Source organism: Anolis sagrei, chromosome 3 (genome assembly GCF_037176765.1).
Source record: "Anolis sagrei isolate rAnoSag1 chromosome 3, rAnoSag1.mat, whole genome shotgun sequence".
In the NCBI taxonomy this organism is placed as follows: domain Eukaryota; kingdom Metazoa; phylum Chordata; class Lepidosauria; order Squamata; family Dactyloidae; genus Anolis; species Anolis sagrei.
In genome coordinates, this window is record NC_090023.1 from 5290667 (window position 1) to 5312723 (window position 22057).

Here is a 22057-nt window from a genome sequence, read left to right on the forward strand (position 1 = left end):
ACAGGTCGCGAAAGCGGGGAAAGAGGAGGAGGAGGAGGAGGAGGCAAGATGGCGGCGAAAGGCAGCGGCTGTGCGGGAGGCGGCGGCGGAGGGGCCAATAAGAACGGGATTCTGGACAAGGTAGGCCTCCAGGGAAGCTAGGAAGGCTCATAAGGGAAGGGTCAGCCTCCCTGGGGAGGGATGGGAGCCTCCTAGGACCCCCAAAGGCCGCCCAGGCCAACCCCCTTTGGGCCAGGCAGGAGGGCACCAGCCAAACACCCCCACAGGATTGGCTTTCAGGCTTCTGGAGGAATTTCACCACATTAACATCTCATTTCAGTACAAAATGCAACTTCTATTTTCCTTCTTCTGGGGAGGGTTGCTTCCCATCCTCTTTTCTCAATGTTTCTTCAATATTTTTTCCCTCCATATGGCTTCAAAATTGTTATTTTCCCTTAGTAAGAATAATAATAGTCATAGTAATATAGTAATAATATAATAAAACCGTATACATTTCATTTCATTACAAAATACAACCTCTATTTTCCTTCTTCTGGGGAGGGTTGCTTCCCATCTTCTCTTCTCAATGTTTCTTCAATAATCTTTCCCTCCATATGGTTTCAAAATCGTTATTTTCCCTTAGTAATAATAATCATCATAGTAATCTACTAATAATATAATAAAACTTTACTTGTACCCCGCCCCATCTCCCAATAAGGAACTTAGAGAAGCATAATAATAATAATAATAATAACAATAATAGTAATATAGTAATAATATAATAAAATCTTATGTGTACCCTGCCCGATCTCCCAATAAGGAACTCAGAGAAGCATAATAACAATCATAGTAATAATATAATACAACTTTATTTGTACCCTGCCCCATCTCCCAACAAGGAACTCAGAGAACCATAATAATAATAATCATCATCATCATAGTAATATAGTAATAATATAATAAAACTTTATTTGTACCCCGCCCCATCTCCCAACAAGGAACTCAGAGCAGCAGCATAACAATAATAATAATAAAATAAGGAGGCAGAAGGGTTGCTTCCCATCTTCTTTTCTCAAGGTTTCTTCAATATTTTCCCCTCCATATGGTTTCAAAAACCTTATTTTTCCTTAGTGATAATAATAATTATAGTAATATAGTAGTAATGTAATAAAACTTTATTAGTACTCATCCCAATTTCCCAACAAGGAACTCAGAGCAACATAATAATAATAATAATAATAACTATAATAATAATAACAATAATAATAATAAATAAGGAGGCAGAGGAGTTGCTTCCCATCTCCTTTTCTACTCAGAGAAGCATAATAATAATAATAATAATAATAATAATAATAATAACAATAATAATAATAACAATAATAATAATAAATAAGGAGGCAGAGGAGTTGCTTCCCATCTCCTTTTCTACTCAGAGAAGCATAATAATAATAATAATAATAATAATAATAATGATGATGATGAGGCAGAGGGGTTGCTTCCCATCTTCTTTTCTACTCAGAGAAGCATGATGATGATGATGATGATGATGATGATGATGATGATGATGATAATAATAATAATAATTAAGGAGGCAGAGGGGTTGCTTCCCATTTTCTTTTCTACTCAGATAAGCATAATAATAATAATAATAACAATAATAATAAATAAGGAGGCAGAGGGGTTGCTTCCCATTTCCCTTTTCCCACCCCTTCTCTTTGTGATCCGTTCCTCTCTCTTCTTGGGTCAAATGTTACCCATTTCTGGAGCTTGAGAAACTTTGGACTACAATTCACCAAGGTGAGAAGCATTCACTCCCAGAATCCCCATCAGAGTGAAAAAGAGCAACTGGGAAAACACAGCTCTCCTCTTCCACCCTCTCAGGCTGTGGGGCCATGTCCCTGCCTCCACGTTTTCTCCCTGTATTTCCCAGTTGTCAATCATTCTTGTTGCCATCATCTTGGTTTTTTTGATGTTTAACTGCAACCCAGCTTTTGCGCTTTCTTCTTTCACTAAAAACATACCATAAATTGGATCATGGCTGTTAAAAGTTGTGTCAAACTGCTGTAACTGCAGTGTGGGTACATTCCTGGAGTGAAGGGTGTTGGGGGGGAGAGGATCACAGTTGCTGTTTCATTTTGCTAACTAATATGATAAATCTGATTTTGGGAGAAATGAGGGATGTAGTATATATAAATAAATACATAAATAAATGCTTCTATATGCATGCAGTGCATATTTTGTTGAACATGTCAGAAAGGATGTTGTTGGACAACACACAGCCTTTGAATCACATGTTCCCCACCCATCGTTATGGTCTCAACATCTTTGTAGGGCTAATGGCCAAAGGAGGAGGTTTACCTTTAAATTACATGTTAATTTATCATGGACCTCAGACTGTGGCCTTCCAGTTGTTTGGGCCTCCAGCTCTCAAAATTATTGAACAAGCTGGCTTCTGGGAGTTGAGGTCCAAAACACCTGGAGGGAGGGCTGAAGTTTGCCCATGCCTGGTTTGCAAGCAAAACTGAATTGCTTGATCACAACATGATGCATGTCTAAAAAAATGTGTCACTAGAAGCCATGGAACTGGATAAGTTAACTAGAATAATGAAAGGGAGCTCTCTAAGCACGGTGCGGAAAGAGTGGGAGTATTTACTGTAAGTTTCTCTCTTTACTGAACGGAAAGCAAGAAGACTTAGGAAGGACCTCTGCCTCAAAGGAGGGAAGGAAGTAGTGTTTTTGTAGTTATGGTTCAAAATGGATTGTGTTATGTTTCTGTGTGTCTTTTCTTCTTTGTATCTTGTGGCATTGCGTGTGTGTTTTCCCCTTTCTTTCTGAAAATCAATAAAAAAATTACAAAAAAATTAAAATTAATGAGATGTTTGGAAAGCTCTGTCCTATTAACACAGCCATAGATTTGCATTGGCCTTTTTGGCTGCTGCATCATACTGTTGATTCATGATCAGCTTGTCTACTTAGATTTCAGGTTCCTTTTGACATGGATTGCTTCAAGCAAGGTGTCATTCATCTTATACCTGTGCTTTCATTTTTTTCTGCCTTCACTAATAACTAAACATTAATTAATGTTGATACTATTATTTTAAATTCATATGGAATAATAATATTATATTATGATGTAAATTTGAACAACCTTCATGACAAAATTGAAATGGGCATTTGATGCAATCTAGTGCATTAAATCTGGAGTGGTCTGCAGCCACAAAAAAGTATTTAAAGTACCTGAGATCTGGAAGTCAAGCCCTGTAGGGAGCAGCTTAGGGAGCTGTGTAAGTTGAGAAGGAAGAAGAGATGGTGAAGAGGAGCTGTGAGAGCCAGGCTTAAATATTTCAAAGGGTGTCATGTTGAGAAGGCAGGTGTTTTTCTCTTCAGCTCTAGGGACTAGGACACAATGGGAGCAATGGATTCAATTTGGAGGAAAAGGAATTCAATCTAAATATTTCCAGTAGGAAGAATATCCTGACTATGAATGGAATACGTTGCCTGGAAGTCAGGAGATCTTTAAGCAGAGTCTGGATGGCCATCTGTTGGGAAAGCTTGATTTGATGTTCGTGTCTGGCAGGAAGGGGGTTGGATTGGATGGCCTTTGGGGTGTCTTCTAACTCAGATTCTATGACTAGATGTATACTTGGCTTGAACCCTCTGGACAGCTCCATCCATGCTGACTTCCACAGCCCAGAACAGTGGTTCTCAACCTGGGGTCCCCAGATGTTTTTGGCCTACAACTCCCAGAAATCCCAGCCAATTTACCAGCTGTTAGGATTTCTGGGAGTTGAAGGCCAAAAACATCTGGGAACCCCAGGTTGAGAACCACTGGCCTAGGAAATCCTAATTCTAATAAGTCTGATTTGATTTTGTACAATTGTCAGTATTTTGGCTATTGACACTATTTTAGGTTGGGCTACCATTGTCAGTTATGAATTTAATGTAATGATTGTCTGTGTGGTAATTGCTAATGAAGTGAGTGTGTGCGGCATATATCACGGATTGAGATACCCATCACAATTTGAAGACAGAATTAAGGAGACGGAAGGTTGTGTGATGATCTTGTGGGTGTTGTTGAATTCTCAAGTGACCCTTCAGCAATATATGAAATGCTAGCTGTACCTGGCCATGCATTGCTGTGGCCCTCAGAAAACAGTAGATTTCCAGACGCGAAACAATCTGGGCTAGGGAACTCTGCCCACCAAAGGTTTCCCACTGGCTGGTAGAGGCCAGGCTTTTAAGGTATAAGGCTATTCAAAAGTTATTGTTTTGTTGTTTGATATTGCTTTAATTGCTTTGATTTGCTTTAAGTTGTGTATTTTGTTATGCTATGTTTTTATTGAGGCCTTGGCCTGTGTTAAACCACATCAAGTCCTTCGGGAGATGCTAGTGGGGTACAAATAAACTTAATAATAATAATAATAATAATAATAATCCAGGTGGGCAATTGTAATATTCACACTTGGCTCAAGTAGAAATGGAGGGGGCAGGGTCAGAGAGTCGCTAATGTATTTGGGTTTTTTGGGGGGATTTTAAGTACTTTCCACTGTGTGCTTTTTGTTTTTATGAGTGATGGTCACTCGTTGGCCTTAAAAGTGTCTTGTGGCCAAATTTCGTGTCAATTTATCCAGTAATTTTTGGGTTATGTTAATCCCACAAATGGACATTACATTTTTATTTATATAGACTAGCCGTCCCCTGCCACACATTGCTGTTGCCCTCATGGAGGTTCTGTGTGAGAGGTTTGGCTCAATTCTATCATTGGTGGGGTTCAGAATGCTCTTTGATTGTAGGTGAACTATGAATCCCAGCAACTACAACTCCCAAATGTCAGGATTCTATTTTCCCCAAACTCCACCAGTGTTCACATTTGGCCATATTGAGTAATCATGTAGAGTTTGGTCCAGATCCAACGTTGTTTGAGTCCACAGTGATCTCTGGATGTAGGTGAACTACAACTCCAAAACCAAAGGACACTGCTCACCAAACCAGTATTTTCTGTTGGTCATGGGAGAACTGTGTGCCAGGTTTGGTTCAATTCCATCATTGGTAGGGTTCCGAATGCTCTTTGATTGTAGGTGAACTATAAATCCCAGCAACTACAACTCTCAAATGACAAAATCCATTTTTTTTGAGTGAAGGACATACATTGGGTTGTTAGGTGTTTTGTGTCCAAATTTGGTGTCAATTCATCCAGTAGTTTTTGAGTTCTGTTAATCCCACAAACGAACATTACATTTTTATTTGTATAGATTGTTTTGGGTTAGCTTGAAACAGAGTACAGGCATCTTTCCACATATGCATTTTCAACTTTGGTGGATTTTTTATTCCTGGATTTGATTTAAAATGGTCTCTCTAGGTCAGTGGTTCTCAGCCTTTCTAATGCCGTGACCCCTAAATACAGTTCCTCATTTGTGGTGACCCCCAACCATAAAATTATTTTCGTTGCTACTTTATAACTGTAATTTTGCTACTGTTGTGAATCATAATGTAAATATATTTTCATTGTTACAAATTGAACATAGTTAAAGCATAGTGATTATTCAAAAAAACAATGTTTTGGGGAGGTTGGACAATGGATGATGGGATCTGCAGTACCTTCAAACAATTCAGCCTTGACTTCCACAGACCTGGGGGCGTGAGCCGGGTGTCCCACACTCTGAGGCAGGACCTGGGCCCTGTGAGGAGCCATTTTGAGGAGGGGTACAGGGCCAAAGGAGGTGGCCTCGCAACCCCTCCAAAATGGCCAAGCAACCCCCCTAGGGGTCGCAACCCCCAGGTTGAGAACCACTGCTCTAGGTCCTAACGTTGGGCTGTTAGGAATTGTGGGAGTCAACGTCCAAAACACCTGGAGAGCCAAAGTTTGCTCATGCCTGCTATACAGTAGTCTCTGTTTTTTGTGTTGGACAAGAACAGTCTGGATCTTGGTGGTTCTTCCAACTCTCGTATTCTGTGATTCTGCTTCAAACCTGAGCCGCTGAATGCCTCCGGATAATCTTGCTTCCGACTGCAACAGCGATGATGTGTCTTTATTTTCAGCCTGTAGCAGGTGGCAGGAAGTGAGCTCCTCCATGGCTAGGAGGAAGGAAGTTGAAGGCCGTCCTTAGATTCTTGAACATGATGGCACTTTAGCTCTCCAAAAACCACGCTTGGCTCATACCTCTAAGCTATCGTTTTTTAAAAAAATTTAAAAACCCACTTAATTTTTTCAAAAGGGAAGGTTTCAAATGCCTTTTTTTATTTTTCTCCTAGACCATATGGTACTTTTTCTATTTCTATTAACGCTTAGCATGTTACACCTGTTCTTGAGCTGGAACCAGACAGGCACCACAAAGGTGACCATCTGTGTTCTTTTATTTATTTATTTATTTATTTATTATTTAGAGGTTTTCTATACCGGCCTTCTCAACCTCGACAAGGGACTCAGGTCGGTTTACAGTGCATATCAAATACAATCATATAAAAACAGCAAATACAAATCATTACATATTAAAATAGTACAACTCAGTACAATAAAACATCATCACTACATCATTACAGTTTCCTACGCCAAATCGTCAATCTAGTCATGGTCATAATCATATTCATAGTCACAGTTCATCATAATTCATCACAGGGACGGTTCTAGGTTCAGTCCTCGAATGCCGCATTCCAGAGCCATGTTTTTAGCGATTTCCTGAACGTCAGGAGGGAGGGGGCAGATCTAACCTCTAGTGGGAGGGAGTTCCAAAGCTGGGGAGCCACCACCGAGAAGGCCCTGTCTCTCGTCCCCACCAGCCGTGATTGTGAGGGTGGTGGGACCGAGAGCAGCCCCCCCCCCCCCCCGGAAGATCTTAGTAGCCTTGATGGTTCATAGGGGAGAATCCGTTCAGACAGGTACGAAGGACCTGCTTCACACAAATATCAAGCAGAAATACTATTGGGGCACTCATTTTCAAACAAAATGTTTGAAAATCAGTTCAGTTTATTTAGTTTATTTAGTTTTTAGTCATGTATATTTAGTTTTTAACTATCCCTAAAGTGCTGGTTGTATTTTAATCTGTAAAGTGTTTTATTGTAATTTAATGGTCTTAATTGTTATTATTGACTATATCTATTTCCTTTCGGTCCTAAAGTACCTATACGTTTTGTACCTTGTTTTTAGCTGCTTTGAATCCCCAATGGGGGAGAAAAATAATAAATAATAATCTATCTCACCCAGGGGTTTTATAATTTTACCCTTTGCATTTGGCCCAGCTCGCCTTGTTTAATTCTTTTCACTTTATAATATGTGTTATTATGTTATTGTCATTACTTTATTGTATTACTTGGTTATTGTTCACATTTTATTTGATGTTATTGTTTGTTGTATGTACTTTATTTTGTCTTATTGTAATTCTTGGGCTTAGCCTCATGTTAGCCACCCCGAGTCCTTTCAGGGAGATGGTGGTGGGCTATAAATAAAGTTGTTGTTGTTATTAGGATTAGTATTAGTAAAGGTAAAGGTTTCTCCTTGATATTAAGACTAGTCGTGTCCAACTCTGGAGGGTGGTGCTCATCTCCATATCTAAGACAAAGAGCCGGTGTTGTCCATAGACACCTCCTAGGTCATGTGGCCAGCATGACTGCATGGCGCGCCTTTACATTCCCGCAGAAGCAGTACCTATTGATCTACTCTGGTGGGAACGAGAGACAGGGCCTTCTCGGTGGTGGCTCCCCGGCTTTGGAACTCCCTCCCACTAGAGATTAGATCTGCTCCCTCCCTCCTGACTTTCAGGAAACTAATAAAGACCTGGCTGTGGAATGTGGCTTTTAAGGACTGATCTCATAACCTCCGTCCACATGGAAGGAGGAGGATGAACTGTGACTGTATGACGATTTGGCTTGGGTAATGAGATGATGATGATGTTTTTACTGTACGATTTTAATCTCTAATGTTGATGTACTTTATTTTTGTATATTATTGTAATTTGCATATATGCTGTAAACCGGCATGAGTCCTTCGTAGAGGTGAGAAGACCGATATATTAAACTTCTAAATAAATAAATAAAATACTCACATTCACATGTTTACGAACTGCTAGGTTTATGATTTTAAATGAATGCATAACAATTAATGTTTTATTTATTGTTTTAACTGTAATTTATATTTATGACTTTGATTGATGGCATCAAATGGTTGCCTGCTGTAAACCACCCTGAGTCCCCCTTCGGGGGTGAGAAGGACAGGTTACAAATATGCGAAATAAATAAATAAATAGGCTGGCAGAAGCTGGGCCTAACAACGGGAGCTCTCCCTGCTCCCCGGATTTGAACCACCAATCTTTCTGTCAGCTAGTTCAGCAACTCAGCAGTTTAACCCACTGTGCCACTAGGGTCCCACAATAATAATAATAAATGTGTGCATAAGAATTAAAGAGCCTGCGGCATTTCTTTTTAAGATTTTAGTTACCCCTTAATAAGAAATTTGTCAGATCAGTGTTGCACAAATAAACATAGGATTCAGAAGTAAAAACAATGAAGTGTCTGTTTCATCGTACACATATCTAAGAGGAATATGCGCCCGTATCTCGGGAAGTCTGACTTGGCCACGGTGGTACACGCTCTGGTCACATCCCGCCTTGACTACTGCAACGCTCTCTACGTGGGGCTGCCCTTGAAGACGGCCCGGAAGCTTCAGCTGGTTCAGCGCGCGGCAGCCATGTTACTAACTGGAGCGGGTGGCAGGGAGCATACAACGCCCTTGTTGTCCCAGCTCCATTGGCTGCCGATTTGCTACCGGACCCAATTTAAGGTGCTGGTTTTGGCCTACAAAGCCCTAAATGGTTCCGGCCCAAAATACCTTTCGGACCGCATCTTGGCCTACGAGCCCACGAGGACCTTGAGATCGTCTGGGGAGGCCCTTCTCTCGATCCCGCCTGCCTCACAGGCACGTCTGGCGGGGACGAGGGAGAGGGCCTTCTCCCCCGGCTGTGGAACACTCTCCCTGCAGACATCAGACAGGCGCCCTCCCTCATGTCCTTCCGAAAAAGCCTCAAGACATGGCTGTTCGAGAAGGCATTTAATTAAGTGCGATAACAATGTGGTAAAGATGACTGGAATGGAACAAGGAATATGAGATTGGTTATGATTCCACTATGAGACGAAGCGGATTTTTAGTGTAGTTTTTGTAATTGTTATGTAGTTTATATGTTGTTGTAATTGCCTCTTTGTAAATTGTCTTTTATATGTGTGTACACCGCCATGAGTCGCCCTAAAGGGCTGAGAATGGCGGTTAATAAATGCATCAAATAAATAAATAAAATAAATAAATAGGTGTAGCTATGTTGACCATCGAGCAAAATCAAAATTTCTAGTCCCTCCATTGCTATTCTATGCCAGTACCTTAAACCTCACCAGATTATGTAAAGGCAGCCAATGCAACTATTTCAATCAGAATGCAGCAATTGAAATGCTGCGTTTTGCCCTTCTGATTGAGGGCAGGCAACCTTTCAGAGAGCACATGGAAATAATTCATTAATACCTGGGCATGGATTATCCCTACAAAGAGGATTTAGAACTGAGATGCCAGATAATGCTCTTTAGGAAGTGTAGATCCATAATCATCACAACTGCAACTTGGCTAAATCATCAGCTGAAGTCTGTTGTTTGATTAATTGGGGGTGCCGCTTTAAGTGATGGATGGCTGCCTGGAGAGCTCCCTTTCTCACTCCATCCTTTTAATTGATTAAATGTTCTGAGCAGCCCTGATTTTTGCCCAAGTAATTGGCTCTTGTTAAATCGGTGGCAAGGAGGGGCTATCAGCTGGGTCTTTAGAATTTCCCTTTCTAAAAGAGGTTGAGTAACAAGGCTAGGAAAGAGCTTCCTGGTAACTGTGTCACAAGAAATATAATGTGCAGATTTGATAGATGTGGATTTGATATGTGGATTTGAATGAAAGATGAATGAATAGAGAGTTAATAATTTTGGAGACGCCATTCTAAAAGATTAAGGCCTGCAAGGACTAAATCAATAACTGCCTGCTTGCTGGACTGTAATTAAAATTGCTAATGAGAACTGAAAAAGTAAACTGTGATAAGAACTGTGACAGTGATAAGATAAAAGTTTACTCTGTGTACATCTGTCAACATTTGCTGACTAGGTTACTAGATTAACGCTAAAGGAAATGATCTGTGTTTACATTCGTCAAAGACCATTATTTTTCAAGTCAAACCCAGAACGTAATTTTCATTTGCCATTGAACACCAAGGAAAAAGACGAATTGGCAATTGTTTAAAACCTAATATGAAAGAGGAGAAGAAAAATTGTTTATTTATTTACTATATTTGTATATTGCCCTTCTCAGCCCTCAGGCGACTCAGGGCAGTTTTCACTTATGTATGTCCTCATAGATTTAAGAAAAAATTAATTATCTAATTAGAAAACAACTACTGAACACACACGCTCAAGGATGCAGCACAAAAGGAGAAAGTAGAAAGCAATTTTTCATTTTTTTAAAAAATGTAGGACAGAAAGACACAACAAGCAAAGAAGAAGATCGGGAGTACAGAAACTCAACACTTTTTTTCTTTTTCCCCCCAAATTTCCTTTCATTTTATGTTTTTATATACCTTTCTTTTCTCTTTTTTCCTCTTTCTTTTTATATACCTTTTCTCACTTTTTTCCCTTCCCTTTCCCTATTTTTTATTGCATTCACAAAAACTTTCAATAAAAAGTATTCAAAAAAAAATTAAGCACTTGAGTATTGGCTGTTGAATTTGTTTAAGAAAGAGATGGAATTATAAGGAAATTGTGTTTTTTTCTTGTTTAAATTAGCATAAATATACTATACTTGAGCTTAGCCAAAAGGCCGAGAAGCGATAAATAAAAGACACTAGCAGTCCCCTGCCACGCGTTGCTGTGGCCCAGTCTGGTGATCTGGAAAATAAAGTAATGAGAAAATGTTGGTTTCTAATATATGTAATTTCTTTATGCTTGTGTTGATGTAGAGATTGTCTGGTTGGTCTACTCTGGAGCATGCAACATAGAATTGTCCTTGTTTAAGGGTCCTTTTCAAATCTATGACACTATCTGTGTGTGAGAGAGTCATAACTCTCTCTATATCTATGGCTGGATGGCTCTTTGTCAAGAGGGCTTTGATTACGTTTTCTTGTCCTTGTAAAGGGAGTTGGACTGGATGGCCTTAAGTATTTTCTGTTGGTCGTGGGGGTTCTGTGTGGGAGGTTTGTCCCAATTCTGTCATTAGTGGAGTACAGAACGCTGTTTGATTGTAGGTGAACTATAAATCCCAGTAACTACAACTCCCAAATGTCAAGCTCTATTTCCCTTAAACTCCATCTGTGTTTATATTTGGGCATATTGAGTATGAGTGATGGTCACTCCTTGTGTTGTGAGATGTTTTGTTGCCAAATTTGGTGTGATTTTGTTCATTGGTTCTTTTGTTTTTAAGGTACTCATTATGCACAGAGCATTTTTATATATATAGATGAATGCTATTATGGATAATGATTGGTAATGAAATGCGGAGGACTTATGGTTTTTTATTATGTTTTATTGATGTTATTTGTAATGAATTTTTATCTATGTTAAATGTTTTTAATGTTTAATTATCTTTGTACTGCTGAGGGCATCGAACTGTGCCGTTTTGTAAACCGCCATGAGTCGCCCTTGGGCTGAGAATGGTGGAATAGAAGCATAGTACATAAATAATAAATAAAATAAATAAATATTATTAAAGGATAAAATAATATGCATATTTTCACTTATGTATGTACTCATAGATTTTGAAAAATGAATATTAAGCTTCCCTTATTGTTTTAGCCATCAGATATAGATGATTTGCCTTTCGAGAACAAGACAGAGTGATGTAGGGTCAGCGAGCAAGAGCAGAAGCAGGAAAGGCCTGAGCTGTCAATTGATATTCTAAACTCAGGTTTGGCCTTGGCAAGCTCACCTCCCTCCTTCCTGATTGTGCATCTGCAATATAATTTTAAAAAAGGAAGCTGCCTCCTTAGTTGTTGTTCTTCTCCCTCAGGCAGTTTCTGTCTCTTTGGAGTGATGCTTTATAAATGCCAAAAATATTGTCCAGGATGTCTGCATCTTGGCAGAGACTTCAAGAACAGTTTGGCCCAACACGGCCTGGATGGGAGCCAGCCGAGAAACCAGGTGCTGCCCAGAGCTGACGCACAAGGCAAGGACACTGACTAATGGTATTCTTGTTTGTTTGTGTTTTGCCTGGCAGTGGAAGATCGAAGACAAGCCTGTCAAAGTAGACAAGTGGGACGGGTCAGCTGTGAAGAATTCATTGGATGATTCTGCCAAAAAGGTACCCTTTCCTAGTGTCGTTTTGCCCAGGTTGGGCTCTTGTCTTCTGGCCTCTCCTCTTAAGGTCTCCTCACAAGTTGGCCAAAGGTGTCTTTGCTAAATGGATGATTCTCCCCATCACTTTCACATTTCCCCCTTGCACATTTTCTTTTCTTTGGAAGCCACAGCTAGGTCTTGTGTTGAAGGTACTCACCCCATTGTAGAGTTAACTTCCCATTCACAGAGCGCTTCCATCACAATTAACATGCCAAGCCCTCTCTGTCCACCCAGGTTTGGAAGCTGGAAAGGAGGAGAGAAGCTCCCCGATTGTAACGGTGGAAAAAAATCCAATTTTTTAAAAGTAATGGATAAAGAGTTAAGGGGGAAAAAACTTAGACAAAATAGGGGACTGGATAATAATAATAATAATAATAATAATAATAATAATTTAATACCCTGCCACCATCTCCCCAACGGGGACTCGGGGCGGCTTACATGAGGCCAAGCCCAACAGCGCATTACAATAAAGTAAAACCAAAACACAATAACAACACAGTAAAATGCATACAACATATGCGTACAAGGTTGGAATGAAGAAGGAAATGTATAAATATGTGAGAGGAAGCCACAGGGAGGAGGGAGCAAGCTTGTTTTCTGCTTCCTTGGAGATTAGGACGCAATGGAACAATGGCTTCAAACTACAAGAGAGGAGATTCCATCTGAACATGAGGAAGAACTTCCTGACTGTGAGAGCCGTTCAGCAGTGGAACTCTCTGCCCCGGAGTGTGGTGGAGGCTCCTTCTTTGGAAGCTTTGAAACAGAGGCTGGATGGCCATTTGTCAGGGGTGATTTGAATGCAATATTCCTGCTTCTTGGCAGAATGGGGTTGGACTGGATGGCCCATGAGGTCTCTTCCAACTCTTTGATTCTATGATTCTATGATTCTATGAAATGATTATGGAAGAATTTAGAGAAATAAAATTGATATGGTTCCATTGTGTACAATTAGAACAATGGTTTAAAAACTGGGTAAATAATAATAAAACCTTAAGTAAGCTTAACCAATTCGAACAAACAATACAAAACAGAAGGGCTATAGAGGAACATGAAAATTTTAAAGGAATAACTAATAAAGTATATAAGATAATAACTGAAATAAAGGAAGAAAAAACAAAAAACAACATTGTCAAGCAGGTCTGGGAAGAAGATTTAGGGACAAAAATAAATGAAACAGAGTGGCAACAATTATGGAGACAAAGACATCTAAAGAATTTATCAATACGGGTTAAAGAAAGTTACTATAAGTTAATATGGAAATGGTACCTAACACCAGTAAGAATAGGAAATATAAATAGAACTGGGTTGTTGTAGGTTTTTGGGGGCTATATGGCCATGTTCTAGAGCAGGGGTCCTCAAACTAAGGCCCAAGGGCCGGATGCGGCCCTCCAAGGTCATTTACCCGGCCCTCGCTCAGGGTCAACCTAAGTCTGAAACGACTTGAATACACACAACAGCAACAACAACAATCCTAACTCATCAGCCGAGAGGAGGCCCACACTTCCCATTGAAATACTATTAAGTTTATATTTATTAAAATTGTTCTTCATTTCAATTATTGTATTGTTTTTAAGTGTTTTTTGCACTACAAATAAGATATGTGCCGTGTGCATAGGGATTCATTCATAATTTTTCCTTTCAAATTATAATCCGGCCCTCCAACAGTTTGAGGGACTGTGACTTGGCAATCTGTTTTAAAAGTTTGTGAACCCCTGTTCTAGAGGCATTCTCTCCTGACGTTTTCCCTGCATCTATGGCATCAGATGAGGATACTTGCCATAGATGCAGGCGAAATGTCAGGAGAGAATGCCTCTAGACCATGGCCATATAGCCCGAAAAAACCTACAACAACCCAGTGGTTCCGGCCATGAAAGCCTTCGACAATACATAAATAAAACTACTCAAAAAATTGCTGGAGAGGATACCAAGAATCAGGAACATATATACATATGTGGTGCCAATGTAAATATGTAAATAATTTTTGGGGGAAAGTATTTAGAGAAATAGAAAATGAATATTAAAATAGAAAGAAGCCCTAGTATAGCTTTATTATCATTTTATTATTATTTATTATTTTATTATTATTTGCTTTATTTCTATACCGCATATTTCAGCCCAGACAGGCGACTCAATGCGGTTTACATGGTACAAATTATCAACAGTGTCAGTGCAATTAAAACGCAACAAGTGCGACAAACAGGATCAACAACATCAATCCACAACAGTTAACAAAACAGAACAAGACAGTCAACACACACAACATAACGCCTCAGTGAAATCAGATCCGTTCTCATAATCCTTGTGCCATTCCTATGTTCCATTTACCGTCTTCCTTGATTGGTTGCACTGCTCAACCAAACGCTTGTTCATAAAGCCAGGTCTTAACCTTTCTCCGAAACGCCAGCAACGAAGGTGCCTGTCTGATGTCTGCCAGTAAGGCATTCCATAGCCGAGGGGCCACCACTGAGAAGGCCCTGTCTCTCGTCCCCGGCAAGCACGCCTGTGACGCAGGCGGGACCGAGAGCAGGGCCTCCCCAGACGATCTTAATGTTCTGGTCGGTTCATAGGTGGAGATGCGTTCGGAGAGGTAAGTGGGGCCAGAACCGTTTAGGGCTTTATAGGCTAAAGCCAGCACCTTGAATTGTGCTCGGTAGCGAATTGGCAGCCAGTGGAGCTGGCTCAACAGAGGAGTGGTATGCTCCCTGAGTGCCGCTCCCGTTAGCAACCTGGCTGCCGAGCGTTTATAATAATAAACAATTGAAAAAAGAGGATAAAGATCTGATAACAAACTTATTAACAATAGCAAGACTTCTTATCGCAAGGAATTGCAAAAGAGAAATAAATATACAAATAGAGGAGGGGTACAAGGAAGTACCACCAGAAGCAACTTGCAGTTTCTCAAGTCGTTCCTGACACACAAAAAAAGTGGGTGGCTTTCACAGTGTTCAACCTTATTTCTCTCACAGTTAGCAGCAACTTCCCATCACACATCGGAAGGGGGGGGGGGATGCCAGCTAACTTGTTTAGAAATTATGTATTTATTTATTTATTTATTTACTATTCTTGTATACCGCTATATCTCAAGCCCGAGGGCTACTCACAGACAGCAAATAGCAAGACAATAAAAACAGCAATATTTAATATGCAAAAACAGTTAAATTACACATTTCCATTACTAACTAATAAACAATCATCAATACACAGTTATCACAAATCCCATCCCCGATCGCCTCATCATCCAAGCGTGATCCAAATTCGTCGTCCATTGTTCCGTTCCTATGTTCAAATTACCAAAATTGCACTGAATTACTCAAACGCCTGCACAAACATCCAGGTCTTCAGCTTTCTACGGAATGTCATGAGAGATGGTGCCAGCCTAACGTCTACAGGAAGGGCGCTCCACAGCCGAGGAGCCACCACCAAGAAGGCCCTATCTCTCGTTCCCGCCAACCGTGCTTGAGAGGCTGGCGGGATCGAGAGCAGGGCCTCCCCGGAAGATCTCAAAGTCCGGGTGGGTTCATAGGCCGAGATGCGGTCAGATAGGTATCTTGGGCCGGAACCGTTTAGGGCTTTATAGGCCAATACCAACTCCTTGGATTGGGCCCGGTAGCAAATCGGCAGCCAGTGGAGCTGGTGAAACAGGGGGGTTGTGTGCTCCCTGCGCTCCGCTCCTGTTAGAATCATGGCTGCCGCGCGTTGGACTAATTGCAGCTTCCGGGCCGTCTTCAGGGGCAGCCCCACGTAGAGAGCGTTGCAGTAGTCTAGGCGGGATGTGACAAGAGCGTGGACTACCGTGGCCAAGTCAGTAATGTATACAGGCCTTGTCAGATCATATTAGCCCATTTAACATAACTGGCCCCACAATCAGCGCACACATCTTTGTGAACATTCATTGGCTTTTGTAAATTAATTTGACTGTTTTATGTTCACTTTTTATGTTAGTTATCATTTTTGATAGGTTACTTTTTATTTAATTTATAGATGTTATGTTTAGCCTGTTTTCTTATGTGGGGCTATGTTGGGTTGTTATATTTGTACTTGCTGTTATTGAGGCATTGAATGTTTGCCTTTTTGCTTGTTGAAATCCGCCCTGAGTCCCCCTGGGGAAATAGGGTGGGATATAAATAAAGTTTTATTATTTATTATTATATTTGGGAAACCGAGGTGCAAAACATTTTTAAAGATCTAGGCCTCCCAAAAGTGGTGGTTCATGGACCCATAGAAGGGTGAGTTTCTAAGAAAGATGCAAGCAATTGTAGTCCCCATCTACACTGCCAGATTTTTATTTATTTTTTGTCGTGTCAGGAGCTACTTGAGAAACTGCAAGTCTAGATCTAAGGAAGTAATGCTACCCCTCTATTCTGCTTTGGTTAGACCACATCTGGAATATTGTGTCCAATTCTGGGCACCACAATTCAAGAGAGATATTGACAAGCTGGAATGTGTCCAGAGGAGAGTGACTAAAATGATCAAGGGTCTGGAGAACAAGCCCTATGAGGAGCGGCTTAGGGAACTGGGCATGTTTAGCCTGAAGAAGAGAAGGCTGAGAGGAGATAGGATAGCCATGTATAAATATGTGAGAGGAAGCCACAGGGAGGAGGAGGGAGCAAGCTTGTTTTCTGCTTCCTTGGAGACTAGGACGCAATGGAACAATGGCTTCAAACTACAAGAGAGGAGATTCCATCTGAACATGAGGAAGAACTTCCTGACTGTGAGAGCCGTTCAGCAGTGGAACTCTCTGCCCCGGAGTGTGGTGGAGGCTCCTTCTTTGGAAGCTTTTACACAGAGGCTGGATGGCCATCTGTCAGGGGTGATTTGAATGCAATATTCCTGCTTCTTGGCAGAATGGGGTTGGACTGGATGGCCCATGAGGTCTATTCCAACTCTTTGATTCTATGATTCTAAGTTGCTTCTGGTATGAGAGAATTGGTCATCTGCAAGGACGTTGCCCGGGGGACACCCGGATGGTTTGATGTTTTTAATCATCCTTGTGGGAGTTTTCTCTCATGTCCCCGCATGAGGAGCTGGAGCTGACAGAGGGAGCTCATCCATGCTCTCCCCAGATTCGAACCTGCGACGTGTCGGTCTTTAGTCCTGCCGGCACAGGGGTTTAACCCGGGGGCTCCTGGCACTGATAATCCAGGTTATCAAAGCAGAAAATTCACTGCTTTAAACTGAATTATTTTAGTCTACGCTGCCATATAATCCAGTTCAAAGTAGATAATGTGGATTTTATACAGAGGCCATAGTCAGTGGCTTGAAATGTGGTACCAGGACTTGGCGCATTGGAGCGGATCAGAAGTCATAATCTGTGATATGCATGTGGAGAAGGTCTGCCTTTATTTTGTTCTTCAATCCATGTCTGTGTGTTTCTTCTGCCGCAGGTTCTCTTGGAAAAGTACAAGTATGTGGAGAACTTCTGCCTGATCGATGGCCGCCTCATCATTTGCACCATCTCCTGCCTCTTTGCCATTGTGGCTTTAATATGGGATTACCTTCACCCCTTCCCCGAATCCAAGCCAGTCCTTGCCGTATGTGTTGTATCATATCCTTTTTCCTGGGAGCTCCTTGCCTCTTAAGGAGTGTTGCTTCTCTCGGCACCTTTGTTTTCACAATTGATCTCTCAGGTGCACCAGAGTGAATCCTTTGAATCCTTATTCCATCAGCCCACTTTGGTTGGGATTGAATATTTACTTTTAAGCTTTTTTTTTTTTTGGTATTTATATTTGAAGTATTGTGTGTTTACTTTTAAGCTTTTTAATTGTATTTCTATTTGAATTACTTCTAAGCAGGGCCGTAGCCAGAAAAAAATTTCGGGAGGGGTTGAGATTTTCGGGGTGGGGGGGTGGTTGAAATTTTCGCGGGGGGGGGGGTTGAAACCTGCCTCCTAGCTCACGCTGAAGCAAAGAGTACAGGAGGGGGCAGAGCAGCCTTCAATAGCCTGCAGCTCCGCCCTTGTCAACCACCTCCACCAAGTCTGGCCTCCTTAATGAGAGCATTCAACATCCCCACCCCCCCCCCACCCCAAAACTTGGTTGCTTCACTACCGTTCTGTTGCGCGCTGGGCATGTAAATAATTGTCTTTAGAACAGGATGTGCAACCTTTGGCCAGCGGGAAGCCAAAGGTTTCAGAGGTTTCCACCACAAACAGTCTTTAGATGGCTTGAGAAGTACAACAAAGTATTTTCTTAATGAACAATCAAACAGAAACTTCCCTTGTCTTCAGTCAAGTTAAGCAAATGATTCCAAGCTTTTAGGCAACTGGTGAATTCCTAATCTTGCCCACGAAGGACAGGCAACTGTCTTCAATAACTTCTTCTTTAAAGAAAAATCCCCATTTTAACTTCTCCCAGGCAGACTGTAATCTAACCCTTTCTGATGTGGGCTCTGCTACAGGGTCGAACTGCGTCTCAAACGCCGAGTGGACCTACCAGCAAGGCAGTAGATGTTCTCCAGCTGGAGTTCTTTGGTCTTTAGGGCTGTTTTCCTGGGAATTCTTTGGAGACTCTTAAGACCTTTCTCCCCCGGAAGGTCTTAAGGGTTGAAGCTTTTGTACAGGGGAAGCTTCCACACATCCTATACATAAGCTTACCTTGCTGAGACTAACCAAAAATGGCTCCCTTCCCTTCCCAATTGCCCTGAGCAAGGGGCGGGACCAAAACTTAACGATGATGGACAGGTGACTTGCCCTATGACTGCAACCAAAGAAGCCACCTATCTGCAGAGTCCCTGAAACGTAGGACTGCAAGCAAACATTTAATACAAAGCAAATAAAGTTGGAGCTCCTGGTACAGCTGTACCAGAACAACTACATCGGCTATTGCTGCAAGTAAGGACAGTGTGAATAAATTGCTAATATTTGCTTGAGATAGTGCTTGCAGTTCTGGAGGGACTCTTGATTTTTTGCATCTCTTAGACTTAGCAGCATGGGGATTTGGTTAACCAGTTAAAATTCATGAGTAAACCAGGTTTTTTAAAAAAATCTGAAACATTTCGGGGGGGGGGGGGTTGAACCCCTAAAACCCCCCCTCGCTACGGGCCTGCTTCTAAGCTTTTTATTGTATTTATATTCGAATTATTATGTCATGTTTATTATTGTATGTTTAAATTGATATGTTAATTGTTTAAATTGATATGTTATGTTTATTATTATATGTGTAATGCGGCATTATATGCCATGAGAAGGGCGGGGTATAAATGTAGAATAATAATAATAATAATAATAATAATAATAATAAAGCAGCGGCCACTATGGGGCAACTGCTTAGCATCTCTTCTCAAGCCACTGGCTCTTGGGGTCCTCTTGAGAACCTGCTGCCCTTCAGTTGCTGCCACTTGACGGGTGCCTTTCCTTAACTTTGTCCCACGTATTTTGTTATGATGGGGATTCTGACCATCTATACCTCGTATAAGGAGAAGAGCATCTTCCTGGTAGCACACAGAAGAGATCCAGCAGGGATGGATCCCGATGACATCTGGCAGCTTTCCTCAAGCCTGAAAAGGTATCAGCCCCAGTCCAGAGTCTCTCTGGTGGTTTCTCAAGTCACTGTGCGCTCTCTGCAGGCTATTCTTCATGTATTCTTCAACTCCCTACAGCAGCGTTTCTCAACCTGGTCATTGGGACCCATGGGGGGTAGGTTGTGAGGGGGTGTTGAGAGGGGTCACCAAAGACCATCAGAAAATACAGTATTTTCTGTTGGTCATGGGGATTCTGAGTGGGAAATTTGACCCAATTCTATCATTGGTGGGGTTGCGAAAGCTTTTTGATTGTAGATGAAGTATAAATCCCAAATCCCCTATGAGGAGCGGCTTAAGGAGCTGGGCATGTTTAGCCTGAAGAAGAGAAGGCTGAGAGGGGATATGATAACCATGTATAAATATGTGAGAGGAAGCCACAGGGAGGAGGGAGCAGATCAAGGGTCTGGAGAACAAGCCCTATGAGGAGCGGCTTAAGGAGCTGGGCATGTTTAGCCTGAAGAAGAGAAGGCTGAGAGGGGATATGATGATAGCCATGTATAAATATGTGAGAGGAAGCCACAGGGAGGAGGGAGCAGATCAAGGGTCTGGAGAACAAGCCCTATGAGGAGCGGCTTAAGGAGCTGGGCATGTTTAGCCTGAAGAAGAGAAGGCTGAGAGGGGATATGATAGCCATGTATAAATATGTGAGAGGAAGCCACAGGGAGGAGGGAGCAAGCTTGTTTTCTGCTTCCTTGGAGACTAGGACGCAATGGAGCAATGGCTTCAAACTACAAGAGAGGAGATTCCATCTGAACATTAGGAAGAACTTCCTGACTGTGAGAGCCGTTCAGCAGTGGAACTCTCTGCCCCAGGGTGTGGTGGAGGCTCCTTCTTTGGAAGCTTTTAAACAGAGGCTAGATGGCCATCTGTCAGGGGTGATTTGAATGCAATATTCCTGCTTCTTGGCAGAATGGGGTTGGATTGGATGGCCCATGAGGTCTCTTCCAACTCTTTGATTCTATGATTCTAACTACAACTCCCAAATGTAAAGATCTATTTTCCCCAATCTCCATCTGTGTTCACACTTCGGCATATTGAGCATTTTTGCCAAGTTTGGTCTAGATCTATCTACAAGTGCCCTGCCTCTCGTTTGTGTCTCCCTCCCAGGTTTGATGACAAATACACCCTCAAAATGACGTTCATCAGCGGGCGAACCAAGCAGCAGCGGGAGGCCGAGTTCACCAAGTCCATCGCCAAGTTCTTTGACGAGAACGGCACCTTGGTGATGGAGGCCTTTGAGCCAGAGGTCTCCAAGCTCCACGACAGCCTCCTCACGGAAAGGAAGACCAAGTAGGCGAAGCCCAGCGCCCGCCTTGCCAAGTTTAAGCCAATAAAGCAAAATAGCAACGAATGTGCGCCTCTGTTGTCGTCCTGAGAAATCCTCTCTCTTCCCACTCTCTTGTCTTCCCTTCCTCTCGCAAGAGAAGGAGGATTTTTATAACCTAGGACCGGCAAAACAGAAGCAGAAAGGGTCTAATTCCGATTGGCTTCGCCTCGCTTTCGATCGGCATCTCAACCTGCTTTGTTCCCCTAAATTGAAACTCGGAAAGAGGGAGAGACTCCCGCATCACCCCACTTGCCCCACTGGTGCCTTCCAGAGCGTGTTGGACTACATTTCGTGGCCTGGGGATGGCGGCAGGGGTAGTCCAGCACATTTGGAAGGCCCTCCGTTTTAGAAAAAGCTGCTGCGTAACCCACTCTCCCTTTAAAAAAAAAATTAGCAGGGCTTTTTCAGGCAGCACCAAAAGCAGTGCTGCTTTGGGGGATTGATTCCCAGCTTCAGCCACGGGAGGAATTTAGGTTGACTTTTATAGTGGCAACTGGAGGCAATACACACCTAGTTTTTTAAAAAGTCTGTTTCCATCCACATTCTCTTTGTCTGTTAATTTATCAAACCAGGAAAAGGGAACTATTATTCTTTTGTACAGATCCTTTTGCTGCATGAAGTAGAGACAGAAAGGGAGAAAGAGAGAGACTTTGGGGGGAGAAAACCAAGCAAAACAGAACGGTGGATCTACCTGCTTCCCAATATATTTCAGGTCCAAATTGATAGCGAGAGTTTTTGAATCAGGAATGGAGCGTTTTACGAAGCTGTTTCATCCGGTGACATTCTGTCTCATGTGGTGCATTTAATTCATGCTGAACAATCTCTTCCTTCACTCTTATATAAACTGCCATTTTCTAAAATGACTTTTTTTTCCAATAAAAGGAGGAAACTTAA

At 41.8% G+C, this 22057-nt stretch overlaps 1 protein-coding gene across 1 annotated transcript; it reads left to right on the forward strand.

Annotated features, from left to right (window-relative positions):
- The first annotated feature begins 3 nt into the window (after nucleotides 1–3).
- SPCS2 (signal peptidase complex subunit 2) lies at nucleotides 4–22057 on the forward strand. Its single transcript, XM_067466441.1, has 5 exons — nucleotides 4–120; nucleotides 12200–12283; nucleotides 17703–17862; nucleotides 19685–19820; nucleotides 20944–22057. The coding sequence occupies exons 1-5, from the start codon at nucleotides 49–51 to the stop codon at nucleotides 21128–21130; spliced, it is 639 nt and encodes a 212-aa protein (XP_067322542.1). The 5' UTR covers nucleotides 4–48; the 3' UTR covers nucleotides 21131–22057.

Excerpts from the sequence above, each read along its gene's own strand:
- SPCS2 (XM_067466441.1), top strand. The coding sequence starts at position 49 with ATGGCGGCGAAAGGCAGCGGCTGTGCGGGAGGCGGCGGCGGAGGGGCC. Across the intron at positions 12,284-17,702 it reads TGGATGATTCTGCCAAAAAG|GTTCTCTTGGAAAAGTACAA; the intron begins GTACCCTTTCCT and ends CTTCTGCCGCAG. Across the intron at positions 19,821-20,943 it reads CTTTCCTCAAGCCTGAAAAG|GTTTGATGACAAATACACCC; the intron begins GTATCAGCCCCA and ends TCTCCCTCCCAG.